General features: G+C 51.8%; 1 protein-coding gene across 2 annotated transcripts in view; it reads right to left on the reverse strand.

The window, feature by feature from the left end:
- SHANK3 (SH3 and multiple ankyrin repeat domains 3) overlaps nt 1-17,326 on the reverse strand; it is a gene marked incomplete in the record, with an annotated part of 197,915 nt that overhangs the window by 25,427 nt on the left and 155,162 nt on the right. For both annotated transcript variants that reach the window (XM_034763556.1, XM_034763551.1), the window contains 2 exon segments: nt 3,845-6,170; nt 16,018-16,123. In XM_034763556.1, coding sequence (XP_034619447.1) covers nt 3,845-6,170; nt 16,018-16,123 — 2,432 coding nt within the window.

The raw sequence follows: 17,326 nt of genomic DNA on the forward strand, positions 1-17,326 counted from the left end.
CTTTGGAGTTGTCTTGTGATAATGCATGTCACACAGTGATTCCACTGCAGTGTCCAGAGAGCGTCCTTCAATTGCAAGCTCTTCATAAGCCTTCCGTGAGCCAATGTAAGACTGGCACTCCAGTGGAGCTACCGTATGACGGCTCATGTTGCCTTAGGAGCTATCACAAGGTAACTCAGAAGTTAGCTCACCTCACAGCTATTTCATGGTACTGGCATGTTCCCTTACTGCTCAGAACACTGGATGTTGGGACCTGCCATCTCCTAGGGCCACATCCACATTAAAGATTACGGTGTCTGCCTCGAACTTTATCCTGTGCTTGTTAAGCTCCAGGGGCTCCTTGCAATTGCCAGTGTGGTTGAGGGTTGAGCAAAGTCTGGGTGCCACACATGCCAGTGAGACTCCATGACTGGAAGCTGCCGCACGGCTCTGCCAGGATCCCCTGCCAGACTCTATGGTGCCGTTCTGAGCACGGTACTGCAGGCTGTGTGCTGCCTCTGGGGACGGGGACGTGCTGCCGTTTTGCCACTATTGTTCAAAATCTTCATCTGTGCACAGAGCACGCGACATACAGGCTGAGCACAGCCTTCCTCACCCTATTCAGCACTGGCCTAAGAACAGGGAGGAGAGAAGGAATATTCTCACTGATGACCTTGCCTTGCCTTAACTCTGACCTTGGGTTCTCTTCATCATCAGTGTCTCTTGACCTCTTTTTCAGTGACTCTCATCAAACATCCTCCTGGGGGAGACTGTCTTCCAAGGAGACACAGTCAGAGAACCCAGTTTCTGTCTTTTATCCTTGGAGCAACCTGGCCAGAAACTCTATAAACCTCTGGAAGAGAAATGTACCAGGGCCTGCTTGTTGTATAGTCAGAAATTAATGGGATCAGGAACAAACAAAACTGTGCACCACCAGGTCCGCTTACTCAGCCGTTCTTCCAGCTCCCCCCGGGCTCTCGTCTAAGGAGAATCTCTGGAAGTAGCAGCAGCTGTGCTGGGGCGGCTTCTGGGAGCAGCGACCGCACTGTCTTTCTCAAACCACAGGGAGATTCCTGGGCAACTCCTGGAGACATGGCTTCAGTTTGGCCCCTGGCAAAGGGCCCTCACTGTCCTCCTGAAGCAAGGACGAGCTCAAGGACGACAGCACCAGCAGCTGCAGGAGAGGCTTTGGCAGCAGCATCTGCAGGGTCCAAAGGCCGTTTCTGGCAGCAGTAGTAGCAACTGTGGATTTAGGGTCATCTCTGGCAGGTGGAACCTCACTATTTTTCAGGAGCATTCAAGGGCCGTCACTGGTGGTGGCAGCAGCAGATTTAGCTGGTCCTGCTTCTCTTGTCCTTCATCACAGCACTGGAGGGATTTAAGGGCAGTGTGTTGTGGAAGCTTCAGGTGGTAATTTCACTCTTAAAATCAAGCACAGGGACTGGAAAGTGTGCGGAAGTGGGCTGCATTTGTAAATTATTCTCTACGTTAATTTCTGAACTGACAGGAGTTGAATAAAAGAGAGGGAATTAGCACAATGGAAGAGAGCACCTCACATCACTCTAGAATATCCTATTTACAGCTGACTTCCTGGGAAATATTTCCAGTTCTTGGACACCCACCAAGTGCACCAAATTTCAGAGAGGAAAGGCCACAACTTTCATAAAAAGTGAATGAGAAACATTTAACTCTACAAGACCAGCAAAGACGCTAAACGCCTGGGGAAGGAGCAGCACCCCCCTGTGACAGTGGGAGAGGGGGTGGGTTGCTGGTGGCTCTCCGGCAGGGCACAGGACTTTGAGGGGCCGTGGGGAACAGAAGAGTGCAGTGCAGGAACTGATTCATGGAGCACAGTGAGGGGGCTCTCTGGGAAAAGGGCTGGATCTGGGAGGATGTCTGTCAAGGAGCATGGGAGGCAGTGGGAGGCCAGCATCTCTTGAAGCATGACGGACAGAAGAGTGTGGTGTCCCAGAATACGTGGGGATGGACAGAGCTGGGGCAGGGGGGAACTGGTGTCTCTGGTGGCAGGTATAGTGGAGAGGCAGGCTGCAGCCATTTAAGGCCCGTGGGCGGCACAGGATGAGCTGGTATCTCAGTGCCTTTGTGAGACAGAGGAGGAACGTGACGGGCGAGGGTCCCTCTGGCAGAAAGGGGATGGTGTTTTTCAGGGAATGTGGGGGATGGAGAGAGGCTGTCACTCAGGGAGCAATGGAGGTCGCAGGGTGTTTATCTGGTGTTGGTATATCCGAGGGGCATGTGGAGCTGGGAAAGCTATTGTCTCTCAGGCTGTGAAAGACTGAGGAAGGCTGGTGTCCCTTGGAATCCGAGGTGGGGGAGCAGAAGGGGGGAGAAGAGGCACTGGTCATGCTCAAAGCCCTCAGCACAGCATACTGAGATATTTAACCTGCTGGATGGGGAGAGGCTGACGTGGCCTTCCCTCTACAGCTCCGCCAGCACAATCCAAGTCTGAGCTCGAAATCCTGGCTTGGGCCCATGGGAGGGAGGTGAGCAGGGCAGGCGCACAGGGAGGCTATAGGCAGCCAGGGTCACTTGCAGACCAGGAAGGGTGTGTGGGCAGAACTCAGGGAATGGGGAGGCTGACACTGCTAAGGGCCCTTGAGGGAAGAGGCGGGGCTGTGGGAGGCTTGTGTCCCTGGGAGTCTCTGGGGTTAGAGGGAAATTGCGTGGGCAGGGGCTGGAGGGGGGCTGATGACCCTTGAGGCCTGTGAGGAATGGGGAGAGGTTGATACCACTGAGGGAGTAGGGAGGTCACTGACGTGTGGGTGGGAGCTAGTGTCTCCTGGGCATTGCGGGGATGAAGGAATCTAATATGGCTGGGACTGAGAAAGAAGCTTCTATGGGCTTCTTACCCCTATCTTCTGGGGCTGCAATCTTGTCAGAGCTCACAAGTTACAGTTTCTGGCCAGATCTGTACTTGAATGAGAGACCTGAAGAGGTAAACATAGGGCAGTGTGGGCAGTGGTGTGGATGCCGCAGTGGGGGCGTTCTCCCCTCTGAGTCAGTGACAGTCTCAAAGCCCCAGGGTGGTGACAGGAGGGGCTGTGTGGCAGGGAGGAGCATGGGTGACTGCGTCATGGTGCTAGGGAGATCCGCGTTATTGATGGTGGATGCGGGCAGGGGACTGGACTTGATGACCTCTCGAGGTCCCTTCCAGTCCTAGAATCTATGAATGTTGACAGATGCGATGTAAAACTGAGGCCCTGACCACTCACATGGCATTTTTCCTGCCAACTTTCAGCCAGCCGAAATTGCCTCTGCAGTTTCAATTGGATTCGGGATTAATTTGCATTTCATGTTCTAGAGGTAGTGTGTAATGTTCCTGTGGCCTGTTCAAAGGCTGCCCCATCCCACCTCAGAGGTGGCTTGTTTTCACTGATGGGTTACACAATTCCTACGTTCTTAGTCTGAGAGCATTTGGGATCCTTTGGGACAAAAGGCACTAGAGAAATGCAAATAATTATTAACTGTTCAGGAGAAAACACTAAAAAGAGGAACCCACAACCAAATACAGCAATTTAACAACAGAATCAAGACATAGAGAGAAGCAACATGAAACAACAGAAAGGCAATTTGAAGAGGAAAGGAGACAGTGAGAAAGGTCCGTGTTTGTGGACAGGATTAAGGAGACGCCCCAAAACCAAACATGACAATTTCTAGGACGTCTGTCTCAGCTTTTCTCTCCTCTATGCAGCTGAGGAATCCTGACATCTCTGAAATGTTCCTCAAAATGCATCTTGTGATTATGCAGCATATTTATAGGCCACCATTGCTGATGATTTTCCCTATCTTCCTGGAGTGCCTAAACTCTGCACCAATCCCCTCCCCTGACCAGCATAAGTCTTACCGTGCTGCGATCACAGGTGACTTCTTCCCAGGATCTAAAGGGGGCCCGGTAGGTTCCTCCCCCAGTGATCGTGTATCCTTATTCAGCTGTTGTAATCGGGAACTTAGCTCACTGATCACAGTTGGTTTGTCATCCTCAGCCCCGTGGACTGGCCTGCTCTCCATGGGGTCCCCCCATAGCTTGGATCTTCTCTGAAAGAGGTAGCGTGGCCGACCAACACTGGCTGAAGCCAGAGTAGCCGCATGTTGCTGGGAGATGAGCTCACTGTCCGAAGACTGCTTCAAAAGTGGGTCCCTGAAAGTAACTGGCCCCTTGCTGAGCTGGGACTTGAGTTTTGGCTTTGGAGGCACTGGTGGCTTCTCGAGTATAAAAGTTTGTCCATCCGCAAAGGAAGTGTATGTGTCAGTAGGCTCCCCGCTTTCAGAGGACAATGTAGACATACTGGAGACTGTAGAGATGGTGCTTGTGGTCTCCAGGTGATGGTCACTTGAACTTCTGGTGTCCACCTCTTCTACTCCTGAGTCTGCAGCAGACTCTGGGGCTACGGGGGCATCAGAGGGCTTCCCTGAGGGTGTTCCACCAGTGGTAGAAGGTGCTACTGCTGCCGCTGGTATGGATGGCGTGCTAGGCTTAGCCAGTTGGCTGATTGGTGTGCCAGGGGTGGTGACTAGTACCCCATTTGCAAACTCATCTGGTGGAGGCACCAGCCCAATCTTGGCCAGTTCCTCCCTGGTCTCTTCATCACTTGAAGACAGCTGAGCTGGTGGGAGGGTAACTGTGTAGGGCTCCACTTCCTCCTCTGAACTTCCTTGACCAAGTGTCTTGTCAGATGCTGGGCTAACCGGAGACTTTCCCACAGGGCTGGGCTCAGTCTCCGCTTTGGGCAGCTCTGCCGGCTCCACACTTGCTTCAGGAACATCGGGTTTCTCCTCTTTCATCTCAAGTCCTATCTCCTCTTGGCCATTACTTGTTGCATGGACCATGATGAGGCCGGCTGTCTTCTGCTGTGATGTGTCCATAATACTAATGATCATAGATTTCTTGTCTTCGTGTTTTTTCTCTTCTTTCACAGGTGTTTCTGCTCTTGTCTCAGTCTCTTTTCTCAGTGTTGTTGGAGTCCCCCAGTGGCTTTTCGTAGGGGCCAAAGTCCCAGGAACTGCTCCTACTGCCCCTTTGGCTCCAGGCGAATATGCAGGTGACACTAGGCCCTCTAGCTCCCCCCTTTCTGGTTCTTTGGTTTGGACATCCACAAACAGGGGTGCTGCTCGGTCTGAATCTGGGCTGTGGATTGGGGTGGGCGACCTGGATGGGACTTGAGTAGACAGGGCCCGCTCCCTTGCGGCCAGCGCAAGCGCCAGTGGTGAGTTTGGATCTAGGGGCTTTCCTGTTAGGGGGTGGATGAATGTTGAGGATGAGCTGCTAATTAATGGCTTTAAAGCTGAGACAGGTGAAGGCAGCAGCACATCTCGGCTTCCTAGCAACCGCTCATCAATAGACCTGGACTGCTGCAGGGATGGCATTTCAATGCTGGGGGGGCTCCCTTCAATGGCCCCAACCGAGAGGAAGACAGTGGATTTCCGCCTCTCATCAAGACGACGCTCTCTGTCCTTCATGACTCCAGCGATGGCAGTGGCAAAGGGGATGCTCGAGGGGTCAACCTGAGCGATGCCAGCGTGGTGCTGATACTCTATGCCACTCATGCGATGGCTCCGGCGCGTGGGAGAGGGCTCCCGCGTAAAGCCTCCTGCGATGGATAAAGCTGCTCTTTCCTGAGCGTCCTCTACTTGCAGCTGCTTCACTAAAGGGCTCTTCTTCCTCTGGGGCTTGGTGGGAGCAAACAGGCTAACGTTGAACTGGCCCATGTTGGCGTAAGGGTTATCAATCACTCGCCCTTTCCTTTTCAGCTTCTCCGGGGGCGTGGCGGAAGGGCCAGGCCGGGGGATCTCTGTTGGCTCTACAGGAAGATGAGAGGAATCCTGCAGGATTATCATGGATCGGGCTCTCTTTTGCCTTTCAGGATACGGGATAGAAGTCCTTGCCTGGTCATACATCTCAGCTGCACTGATAACCTGGGGGAGGCCATGGAGTTTGGCCTCCAGGCTTGGCTTAAAGCTCGATCTTATGGTATCATAAACCCTTCCCGGAGGTGGAGGTGGACAGAAGGATGGGGGAGGGCCTGTGTCAAAGTAATATGGAGACGGAGGAGGGGGTGGAGCCGTCTGAGGTGGGGGTGGGATTCCGTGCCCTTCCCTGACGGTGTCTTGCATTGACGTGCTCCGAGGAAATTTCCCATCCATCAAAGAAGCAGCAAGTTTTTCATCTTCACCTAGGAAACCAGAAGAACAGCAAAGTCAGAATCCCAGAACAAAGGGAGATGGGCCCTGCTGAGAATTCAGTCTTTCCCTGGGCTCTGCAAGTTGGATGTCAGGTGCCCTAGGGGAGGATTCTAGTTTTGAAGAGACTCTCCTCATCTTCATGCTACATGACTAGCCACTAATTCCGCAGCTTGCTCTCTTGTATGACGAGACAGGGTGCAGAGCAGGCAGTGACTGGTTCTCACTACGTCCTTCATCAATTTATTATAAATCCCTCCGTCAGGCCTTGCCACCTCCTCCCTGGCCAGGGTAAATAATCCCAGGGCCAAATCCAGAGATGCTGTAATTAGACACAGACGCCTTGGACGTAGTTGCCAATTACCAGTGTGCACGGGGGCTTCACTTAGAGCAGCCAGAAGAAGGTGGGGGCTCATTATACCCAGGGGTGGCTTGCTACAATGTAACATTCACCCCCCCCCCCATTGAGCTGCTTCTCCCCCTCCCCCCTCTGGGAGTGAATTACACACATTGAAACTCAGGGGACTGTGTCCGAGGGATCTAAATTCTGTGCTGGTAAATAGGTACGTAACTACAGACCAATGTCTCTCTCACTACTCTACTGTTACTAGGGTAACTTACTCCAGGAATACCTAGTGAGACCGGTTTCCGGCTAAGGTACCACTCAGTAGACGGTATCAGAGCCTGGGGTGGCAAAAGGCAGTCTGGGGGAGAAGAAATGGATGTAACGTGTACATTGAGGGGCCGAAAGAAGATGTGGGTTACACCAATATAGACTCTTCCTGGTTTCCCCTGTGAATCTGGCCCCTCCTACCCCAACCCACCTTACCACCTCAAGTCATCATTTGCCTTCCTGGCTCTTCTCAGCCTCAGCTAGAACTTCCTCAACATGAGTACCCAATCTCAAGCGAGCACTGAAGATGAGTGCGTGCCACAGCCTGGCATGTCAGTTACTTTCTCTATTATTTTGTATCCTGTTCTTTAATGCACCCACACATCCAGTCTGCTTTTCTAAGGCAGCTGCGTACTGCGCTGGGCAGGCACTTCACTGTGCTCCAGTGACCCCAAAGGCTAGAGAGCTACTGATTAATACCCCAACTTGCCAGGCACTAACTCTCTATGCAGACGAGCCCCAGGAGTGTTCACCCCTTGCCCACTCATTTTTGTTTCATTTGTATTTTAAACACCTGTTTCTATTCCTTTTAACCCCCACCCACCTCTACATTTTATTTCCATCTCCTGTGCTGATGTCTCATTTCATTTTTCAAACTTCATTAACTCCATGGCCCAGATGGGGAGAGAGGCCCAGCAGGAGTCAGCGATTTGCCCCAGGTCACTCAGGGAGTTGGCGGAAGAGCTGGGGCTTGAGCCCAGATCTCCTGAGTGCCCGGCCAAGTGCTTTCACCACAAGGCTACTAAAAGTACCAGGGATGACATGTATCCCCTTCAAACTGCTCAGGAACCTCCTCTGTTGCTTCCATGCTAGAGAGAAAGTGCCCAGGGCTTAGAATGACCCTGAAAAGGGACGGGGAAGGAGGGTGGGAGACAAGACACTTTCTCCATTCTGTCCCCACCCACCATTCCAACACAGCTCCACCGTGCTGCCTTCTAAGCCCTGCAGAACTGCACCCCATCTATTTATTCGACCTTGTTCCTCATCGCATGGCCCTGCACACTCTGTTGATGATGCCAGGTCTGATGCCCCAGGTGTCCACGTCCCCACAGCCTGCTTCATGCCTTTCTGCACTGCCCTCCTTGAGCTAGTGCGCTGTGATGCTCCCCTCACCTCATTCTGATCTTCCATGGCCCATTTCTACTGTGATGCCAAAACACGGGCGCCAACCAAATCGTTTTACTTTATTTAATTTGTTTATATTACCTATTATAGAAAACAAATAAGCCAACAACAAGAACTTCCATGCTGAGCATACACCTTTACTGGCAGCTGTGCAATTTTGTCCCTGGGTCTGATCCCTTACCTTCTGCATCCTGAACTACCAGTTAGTAGCCTTTTTGCTGTATTATGGGCACAGGTGCTCCAAATATCCCCAGCTGGTTCCAGGCCTCCATTTCTGATAGGGAATAGAAACGTCCATCTGTCTTTGTGGGATCTTTCCCTGATGCCCAACATGCAAGTTGAGGTGCTTCTGTCAGACAAACCAGCAACTTCTGAAGCTGTTCACAGTCATGTGTAGAAGAGAAGGCAGTGGTCACTGAAGACAAAGAACACTGGTCTGGGCCTGGGGCCAGGTTTCTCCACTCCCCCTTTTCATCTGACTCAGATGGCTCGTGCTCTGGCTCAAAGCAGAGGACACGTTTCTCTGAGAAGCAGTAGTTGTATCCCTTTGCCAGGCTAGGGGAGGGTAGATTAAGATACAGCAGGTCTGCACAGTAACTTCTTAGTAGGAAGTCCATTACAAGGAAGGGCATAAGAAAGCTGATGTCAGATGGGCCACTTAGGCAAGGTATAAAAGGCCCAACAGGGTAATGAGCCTTGGTCAAAGTGGACAAGTCCTCAAGAGACCAGAAAAGGCCAAAGGGGGAAGACTATCTCCAGATACCTCAGGAGAATCAGCTCTCAAAAGAAAAATTAGACTTTGCCTGCATGCCTGAGGTGTGGCTTCATGATACCACAGGCCCCAGGCTGGCCCACCTCCTCCCAAAGATACTCCCTCCATTATAATCCCAGAAGTATGGAACAGGGAAAGGAGAATCTGGAGGAGGAGTAGGCATAGTATTCCAGTCCGACATCAAACCCAGGAAAAGCCCCACAGGAACACTACTCCTGGAAATGCATCAACTGCTCTGGGACGGCAGAGACAAAACTAACTGTGGTATTCCTAACAGCCAGACTAACCAGCATGGTGGTGGAATCCTCTAGACTTCAGCACCAGGTAGATAATGCCTCTGAACTGCTGTCTGGAGACAGTCACAGACGTGATCTGATTTTTATTCTGGATATGGACACAGGCAATACAAGAACCACTAGCACAGACAGACCCCCAGCTTCTCCTAAGCAAAAACAGAGCTCTGCCCCTTCTCAGTGAGAAGGGGGCCAAGCGGTGATGGGTCACACTCCAGTAGCTTGTAGTAATCCTAAGAGAAAGCAATGCCCTGGGCCCTCAGATAAGAACCCAGAAAGACAGATAATTGAGAGGTCCAGCTATGGAGAATCAGGTAGGACACTGGGATTAATGCAGCACGTCCCTTCCTTCCACCTTCCCCACCAGGTCACCATGGTTCTCAGAACCTGTAACAGAAGAAATGGTAAGACAGCAGAACTGGCCATTGGTGGCAAAACTGCTCGCAGACAAGGAGAGGCAAAGACAGAAGGACACTCCACAGTCCTACACCAAAGCCACAGAGGAGGCCACAGGATCTTTCTTTTCAGCCAGAGCAGCTGCAGTGCTGTACCCAACTCAGCTATGGCTGACTGCACCGTGCTCTACTGACGCGACTGTTTCCATTCTGTTCCAGAACCCAGCACAGCACTGCAAGGAATATCTTCTACCTACTTGCTTCACAGAGAATATCACTGCCATCTGGGACTGTCTTTCTGGAATCCAGGCTTGGCTAGCACATGCCAAACCCACCACACAACTCCTTCCTTCACAGAATTTAGCCGATGCCACAACCAGAAAGCCTTGGCTGACTTGCCACCGGCCACATTCCCTTCTTAGATTGCAAGAGCCAAGAGTGCTTGGACCCCTTTCTGCCTTAGGGACGTGGCCCCTGGCCCCGCAGTAACCGAGCGCTATATGTGATGTGCTGCATTTGTCCTCCCAATGCCATCTGAGGCAGGGAAGCATTAGCACCTCCCTTTACAGCTCAGCAACTCAGCGCCAGACATACTAGGGCCCAGATGTTAAAGGTATTAGATCCTGCTCGGCTCAGTGTTGCATGGTCTAAGGCATTAAGTCCTATTTTCAGAAGTGACTTAGGCACATGGGCCCTGGTCCTCAAAGCTATTTGGCACCTCTCTGCCTCTTTAGGTGCCTAAATCCACCATTTAGGCACCACTGAAATTTTCAAACCTGCCGCTCAGCTTCCATTTAACTCCGTAGGCACCTAAATCCCCTGGGCGCCTACGTTCCCAGCAATCAGCTGCCTGAGTGCTGGTGCATGAGCAGCTTGGTGCCCTGACTCACCCCAATCCTGCCGCTCTCACCAGCAGGGCCGGATCCTGCTGGAGTGTTCCGAGCACGGCGAAGCCATAACCCTTGTCAGACCCCGCAGGGAGAGGGCCGGATGCAGGCCACCAGTGCACAAACCTGCATCACAGACAGCTAGGGGCACAGGGCAAGGCAGGCCGAGCTTGAGAGAGGAGACAGAGACGGAAGAGGCGGTTTCGGCTGATAGGGCATAGGCTGCCCGAGCAGCTGACCTGGGCTCACGTGCCTGACTCCAGGAGGAGTTCACAGCTGAGGGGCCCGAGCACAGGCAGGTTTCTTCTCTGGTCCATCGGCCAGGAGCATCCGTCAGCTGCTTAGGCGCCTAAGCCCACTCTCCTTGGCATTTCCCTCCGGGCTAACTTAGGTGGCTCCCCACGCAGCCTGCTGGCTTCCGAGGATCCCTTTCTTAGGTGCCTGTCCCTCCCCGTAGCCTGGGGGCCTAGCTGCATAGGTGGCAGGCCACCTAATGACCTTTGATGATCTGGGCCTTAGGATCCTCAGTCAAGTCAAGGGGACCTAAACTCCTAGTGCCTAAGGGCCAAACTTGTAAAGATATTAACTCTCTCTGAAATCATGAATGTCTTCAGGAAGTAGAGCCAGTGTCCTCTTTGGTTTCATTTAGATGTCGTCTGTCCATTCTGCAGGACTGGCCCTTAGGACAAAGACCTTGGGGCAGACGGCTTGGGATCTAACAGTCTCTAACATTTCTTCTTCTTCTTCTGTTCTACTTTCCAGGCTTATAGAGCTCTTCTGTAAACCCTTCTGCAATTCTAATAGTCAGCTCTAGCAATGAGGTGTGCTGTGATAGTCTAAGTGTTAATTGTGGGTCCCTGGAAACCACCAGCGTTCTTTATTTATCAACAAGTTTGTTGTTCTTTGTACTATTTTTTCCACTAACATGTTTGCCTGCGCATGGCATGGGCTTGCCAGGGTGGGCTTGGACTGAGAGATCAAAGAGAATTTCTGAAATAAGACACTTCTGAACTGTGGGCTAATAGCTCTTACCAGCTCACTTGGAATTCCATGGTGGGCGAGGCCTCTGTGATTGCCAGCACACACTGCTACTCGATGAGCTGCGAAACACCTGAATTCACACAAATCTGAGTAGCAGTTCACTAATACAAAGTATTATTCCTGTTTAATTCAAATACATCTGTGCCAGCCTTGGACTCAGGATAATTGGGAATCACGTGTTGCTTCATCCCTTGTATCTACTCACACTCAGACACCATATTTTTGTTAGCTGTCTTCATGCCAGGCGAGAATCCGACATCTCTTCTCTTAAACTTCCCCAGGGGTGGTGCATTTCCATTTAGCATTTCCAGCCGCATGTTGTGTGCATTATCTCTGGTATTATAGTAGTGCCTGGAGCCCTGACTAGGTCTCAGGGCCTCATTGTCCTAGGTATTGTACAAACAGGACAGCCGTTGTTCCAGAGAACTCAAATTCTAGGCTTATGAAAAGATGCCTCAGATGTCTGAAACACAGCTCCTCTTTTTGCAGTTCTCTGCTTTCCCTATTTACAGACACTCTTGAAAGCATGGCTGCTATACGGAGCTCCTTTCTGGGTCTGTATTTCATATTTAATGAGTATTTTTGCATTTTATGATCACTTACTGAATCTGGGTGGTGCTTTGCACAATGATTTTTACAGTGTTTCTCAGCTGCCTATGACCTGATCCTATCTTGAACAATTTCTAGCCATACACATTTTCAAAAAACAGCTCACACCAGAACCAATGGCTGGCATTTCTCTTTCAGTGTGAACATGTGTGTGTCAGTGGTTTGAAAGCATCCACCTCTGGGTGACCATTTTGCAGGATTGTCCCAAACCCATTTAAGTTTGCATCAGCAAAGATCTTCAGCTCTGAAGAAGAGCTTCATGTAGCTTGGAAGCTTGTCTCTTTCATCAGAAGAAGTTGGTCCAATAAAAAGTATTACCTCATCCACCTTGAATCTCAAAATATCGGTGCTTCTGTGACAACTTGCTTTTAATTTCCCCAAACTTTCCTCTTGCCAGGCATCCCCAGGCCATTCTGTACTGTCCTCAAGCAGCATTCTGAATGGAGTTCTTCACTGTGACGTATTAGGGATGAACTAGCTTAGATGTGTGAACGTGCCTAGGAATCTCTGTATGACCTCTGTTTTGGGGGCCTTTCCATTTGTACAACTGCCTTCACCCTTCTTGGCTTGTACTCATGGAGCATAGGTCCATAGCCAAGATAGTCAGGGATGTAACCCCATGCTCTGAGTGTCCCTAGCCTCTGGCTGCCAGAGACTGAAGTGGACAAGGGATGGATCCCTTGATGATTCCCTGTTCTGTTCATTCCCTCTGAAGCACCTGGCACTGGTCACTGTGGGAAGACAGGACACTGGGCTAGATGGACCTTTGGTCTGACCCAGTCTGGCGGCTCTTATGTCCCTACTCAGTTGTGCTCAGATTTAGCCCCATATGGTATTTGTTTTTCTTCACTTTAAATAGATTTTCTTTGGCACAGAGCAGAGCTTTATAGTCTCTCAGTGTATTACTGATCTTTTTTTAAACCAAAATCAACCAATCAGCAAGTACTTCCACCCCACCCAGATCCCCAGAGATCTGAGACATGATGCTTTGGTGTCCTCAGGTGGTGAGGCCACCCCAAAAGGAAGTAATCTAAACATATATCTACCAAAAGGAGAGTTGATGGCACAGAGTTCTGCACTTCCTTTATCGAGTCAGACCTGCTAAAAGTCTTGGCTTGCATTCAAAACTGAAAATACTCTTGCATTCTGATGTCTAGCTGTGGCCTCCTCTCATGGTGCTGCATCTCACCTGGCCTTATTCCAATCTTTTGGATCTATGCACATCCTTGGCTTGTTTGGTTTATTATGGTGATTATACTCTTAACCCAGTCAGCTGGTGCCTGTATTCGCTTCCAATATCTTATTTTACCATCCATTCAAATTCAGCTTTTACATTTTCTCAGTGCAAATGGTACTTCATACATGTATTTTTGGTGGCACTTTAGGATCTACACTAACATGGTGTATTATATCCTTATTGCATACCAGTCCATTAAACACCTCAACAAATTCTTAGATATCTGTGGCATCCTGTTTTGCAGACAAGTTATATACACATTTGATCATCTGTATTTGCATACTGCTCTTCAACCTAAGCCCGCATGGGAACATGTGGAACCTCTCCTTATAGAAACATTCCCCTGAGGCATTGCCAAGTGGGTTAATATCATGTCCATTCAATGAAAGAAGTTCATTTTTTTATTTTAACATTGGGCGGTCACAATTACTTCTGTAAAAGCTTGTTGTGATTATGTGGCACTCAACTCCAAGATCTAGTTTGAAGTTTACTTTTCATTCATTTATTTCCAGTGCTGAACAACCCCCATCAGTTGTAGAATCTTGCCTTGTAAATATCTTATGGGACCCAACCAACAATTCTGTTTTCTGCTGCATCTTCTTCTTCATCATCATCATCATCATAATCGCTTTGTCCTTCAGCTGTATGCTCATGAACTTGTTTTGTGTTCCTTTGCAATTCGGGGTCAGATATACTTCGATAAAATGGCTGTTTTCACTGCATGCTTTGTATTGCACCCCCTGCATACTGGATATCTTAGCAAAGTGTTGTGATTGCTTCCACATTTACTGCAAACAAATCTGGTCTCTGTATTCTGTCCTTGTACCTGGATATACTGTGGGTCATTCTCTACTTGTTACCACTTTCCGGTGGAAAGCAGTTTTCACTAGTCCTGTAAATATCTCCTGTTTCTGGCAAAGGCAAGTCCACTTCTTGCAATAACCTTGCTTTGACCTAGTTATTAAACCACAATAACTCAGGCTCCAATTGGTCCACTATTTAATTGCTCAAATTCACACGCCTTAGCGTATTACGCAGGTCGGAAACGTAATGGCCAACGGTCTCGCTGTGTAGCTGGTTCCTAGTAAAGCAAACGAGCCCTTCCCGCATGACCCTCTGGGGTGGAACACAGGGTCTCTGACATGTGAATGGCTCTGTCTATCAATCTGCACTCCTCTTCATGCCTCCACGAGGATGCACTGTAGATTCTCGCCGCCTGTTGAACCAGGCAGGATTGCACCCTCGGATTTCTTTGCAATGTAACTTGCCTCCAGGAGAATCTGGGAGTGCTGCGACCACATCCTTCAGTTTCCTGCCAGGCTCCTTTCCCGACTGGGAGGTTCCAGTGGTTCATTTGCTCCCAATTTTGCCGAAGAGCATGTTTTCTTCTGGCAGCATGTAAATAAGGATATAACACACAGGAGTGCTGGTAAGAGAGAAAACTTTCTCTCTTGTCCCTAGTCACAGGGATCAAGGTTATTGTAGGTTAATACCCTTGTTACATGGTAGGGGTCAGTATCCACTACTCTCCTCTCTCTCCTTCCTACCTCCTTCCCTCAGCTTCTCTCTCTTACGAAACAACCCCTCCCCTCCCCTAGTCCAAACCTGACTGCCCCCCACAAGTCCCCACAACTAAGGGTTTAGCACAGAAATAAAACAAATATATTCATAATTACCAAGAAAAGAACGAAAACAGACATGGACTTGACCTGCTTCTCCTGCCACCACCCGGATCACTTCGCTCCTGAGTTGTACCCCATAGCCTGAGCCTGCTTTGGTCTCGATCTAGAGCACAGGTGCCCCAACTGTGGGGCTGGAGAAACATCTGGGAGGTGCAGCGGGCCCTGGCCCAGCTCCCCGGGGGGTGGGGAGGGACCACCACCCAGCCACCAGCTCTGCTCTGATCCTTCCCCCAGCTGCGTCCCCAGCTCCCAGCCCCGTGCCCAGCCTCGGTATGGATCTACTCCCAGCCCTGCGCCAGCCCCCAGCTTCGGCTGCTGGCCCTGGCTCAGTTTCTGGCCCGGAGCTAAGGCTGGGGGGAGACCAGGAACAGAGCTGCAACTGGTCGCGGGCCCGGTTGCCAGCCCCCACCACAGCCTGTCTGTGGATTTGCCCTCGCCCCCAGCCTTGGCCCCTGGGTGCAGCCCTGCCCCTGGCCCCACACCCACGCCCAGCTGCAGCCCCAGCCTTGGCCCCCTTACCCCGTTCGTGTCCCCACCCTCCAAGCTATGGCCCCAGCTCCAGGGAGGCGGTGTGTGTGTGTGTGTGTGTGTGGACAGGGGTTGGGGGGGCATGACCCTTAAAAGTTTGGGGACCACTGATCTAGACTGTACGCTCTTTGGGCAAGTGTGCGCATGGGTTACAGGTCCCCCTCTGCACCAATCCACAGCAGACATGAGATGTGACAGCCCCTTCGGCGCCAGCGGGAGCAACTCCTGTTTGAGCTTTGGCAGTCCCGGGTCGATCCCCGGCATGCCAGCCACATAGGCAGCCTCACCGTAATGTCTTTGCAGCACAACAGGGCTTCGAGCCTGGTCCTGGGCCCTTCAGACACCGCTGTACCACACAGTAGTTCCATGCCTGGGCCTGGCTTCCTGGTGAACGGGATGCTGACATTTTCCTACCTCCCGCAGGCCTGTGAGCTCTCAGTCATCAGTACCTGACCAGGCTGTTGAGCTCCTGGGATGGAAGGTGCTGGAGGAGGGCAGAGTGTTTTCTGCTGGCTCGTGAAGCTCTCGTGTTCTGCAGCAGACCCTTTCCAGAGCTCACCCTCTCTCTAAGAACGGACCGTCCCCCCGTTTGCCTTACCTACAGATTTTGTCCGGGGAATTCCTTTGCGTAGGGACACGTGGGGTTTCTCGGCCCCCGGGAGAGCTCCCGAGTGAGCTGCCATTCCCTGGCGTTCGAAGAGTGACTAGGAAAGAAACAAAGACGGGAACGTCACTCTGACACCGGACTCCACTGAACGGAAACAAAAGCTTCACCCGCAGCACCGTCCAACTCTGCTACGTGGTGTGAAGGACGAGCAGGGCGCTGAGGTCAGGCCTGAGCACTGGGCAAGGCCTGTCTCTTGCTGTGTGTGTGCAGGGCCCTGTGCAGCGGGGCCATCATACAGCCTGGGGTGGCGAGCATTCGCTAACATAGCAGTCCAGGGACATGCGTCCCTTCCCTCTTGGCTCCCAGTGAGGCCGACAACCAAAGCCTCACTGACTTCACTGGGAGCAGCTGCGGCCCCTGGAGTGTACCGGGAAGAAGCCCCATCCGTAGAGCTTATAGCGAATGTACAGTGCAAAGCTCACAGCCTCAGGGGCCCGCTCTCCCCCGAGCTCTGTCTCTGACTCTCTTCTCCCTCAAGAACATCTCAAAACCGTTGGCCATTAGCCGCGCTTCCCTCCCACGTGCCCATTTCACCGCTGCACTGCCAACCCCCCCGCTGCAGTGACAGTACATGGCGCTTCCCCAGCACCTCAGCCGCGTCACTGTCTGCTCCAGGCACTGAGATCCTCTGTCTAAAACCGCCTCAGCCTCCAGACTTCTCTCTTGCCCTTCTTTTATCCGGAGTCCTCCAGCAGCCCCAATGTCCGGTCCCGCCACATCTCCGGAACCTGAGTCCTCACTCCTGCTCCAATCACCTCTCGGACTGTCTTCCCTCCTTTATCATCTTCCCTAAATCCCAGACTCAACCCCCAGTGCCCTGACATGCTGCAGCCAGCCTGGGCTCTCACTCCGCACAGACCTGGAGCGCTGCCCTCCCTGCAACCTGCACGGCCTCACCGTCCATCGCCCAGTCACACCCAGCATTGCCACTGGCTTTCCAGATATCTCCCGACATGATCCCCTGCAGCCTCTCTGCCCCCCCTGCTTCCCCGCAACCTCTCTGACCCACGCTTCCCCATCTCCCCTGCAACTCTCTGGCCTCCCCCCACTCCCCCATCTCCCCTGCAACCTCTCTGGCCTTCCCCCACTCCCTCATCTCCCCTGCAACCTCTCTGCCCCCCCACTCCCCCACAACCTCTCTGACCCGCGCTTCCCCATCCCCCCCTTCACCTCTCTGGCCTCCCCACTGCTCCCCCCCCTCCCCCTCCACCCCTCCTCTCCCCCCCCCCCCCCCCCCCCC

The sequence above is a fragment of the Trachemys scripta genome, chromosome 1 (genome assembly GCF_013100865.1).
Source record: "Trachemys scripta elegans isolate TJP31775 chromosome 1, CAS_Tse_1.0, whole genome shotgun sequence".
NCBI lineage: Eukaryota > Metazoa > Chordata > Testudines > Emydidae > Trachemys > Trachemys scripta.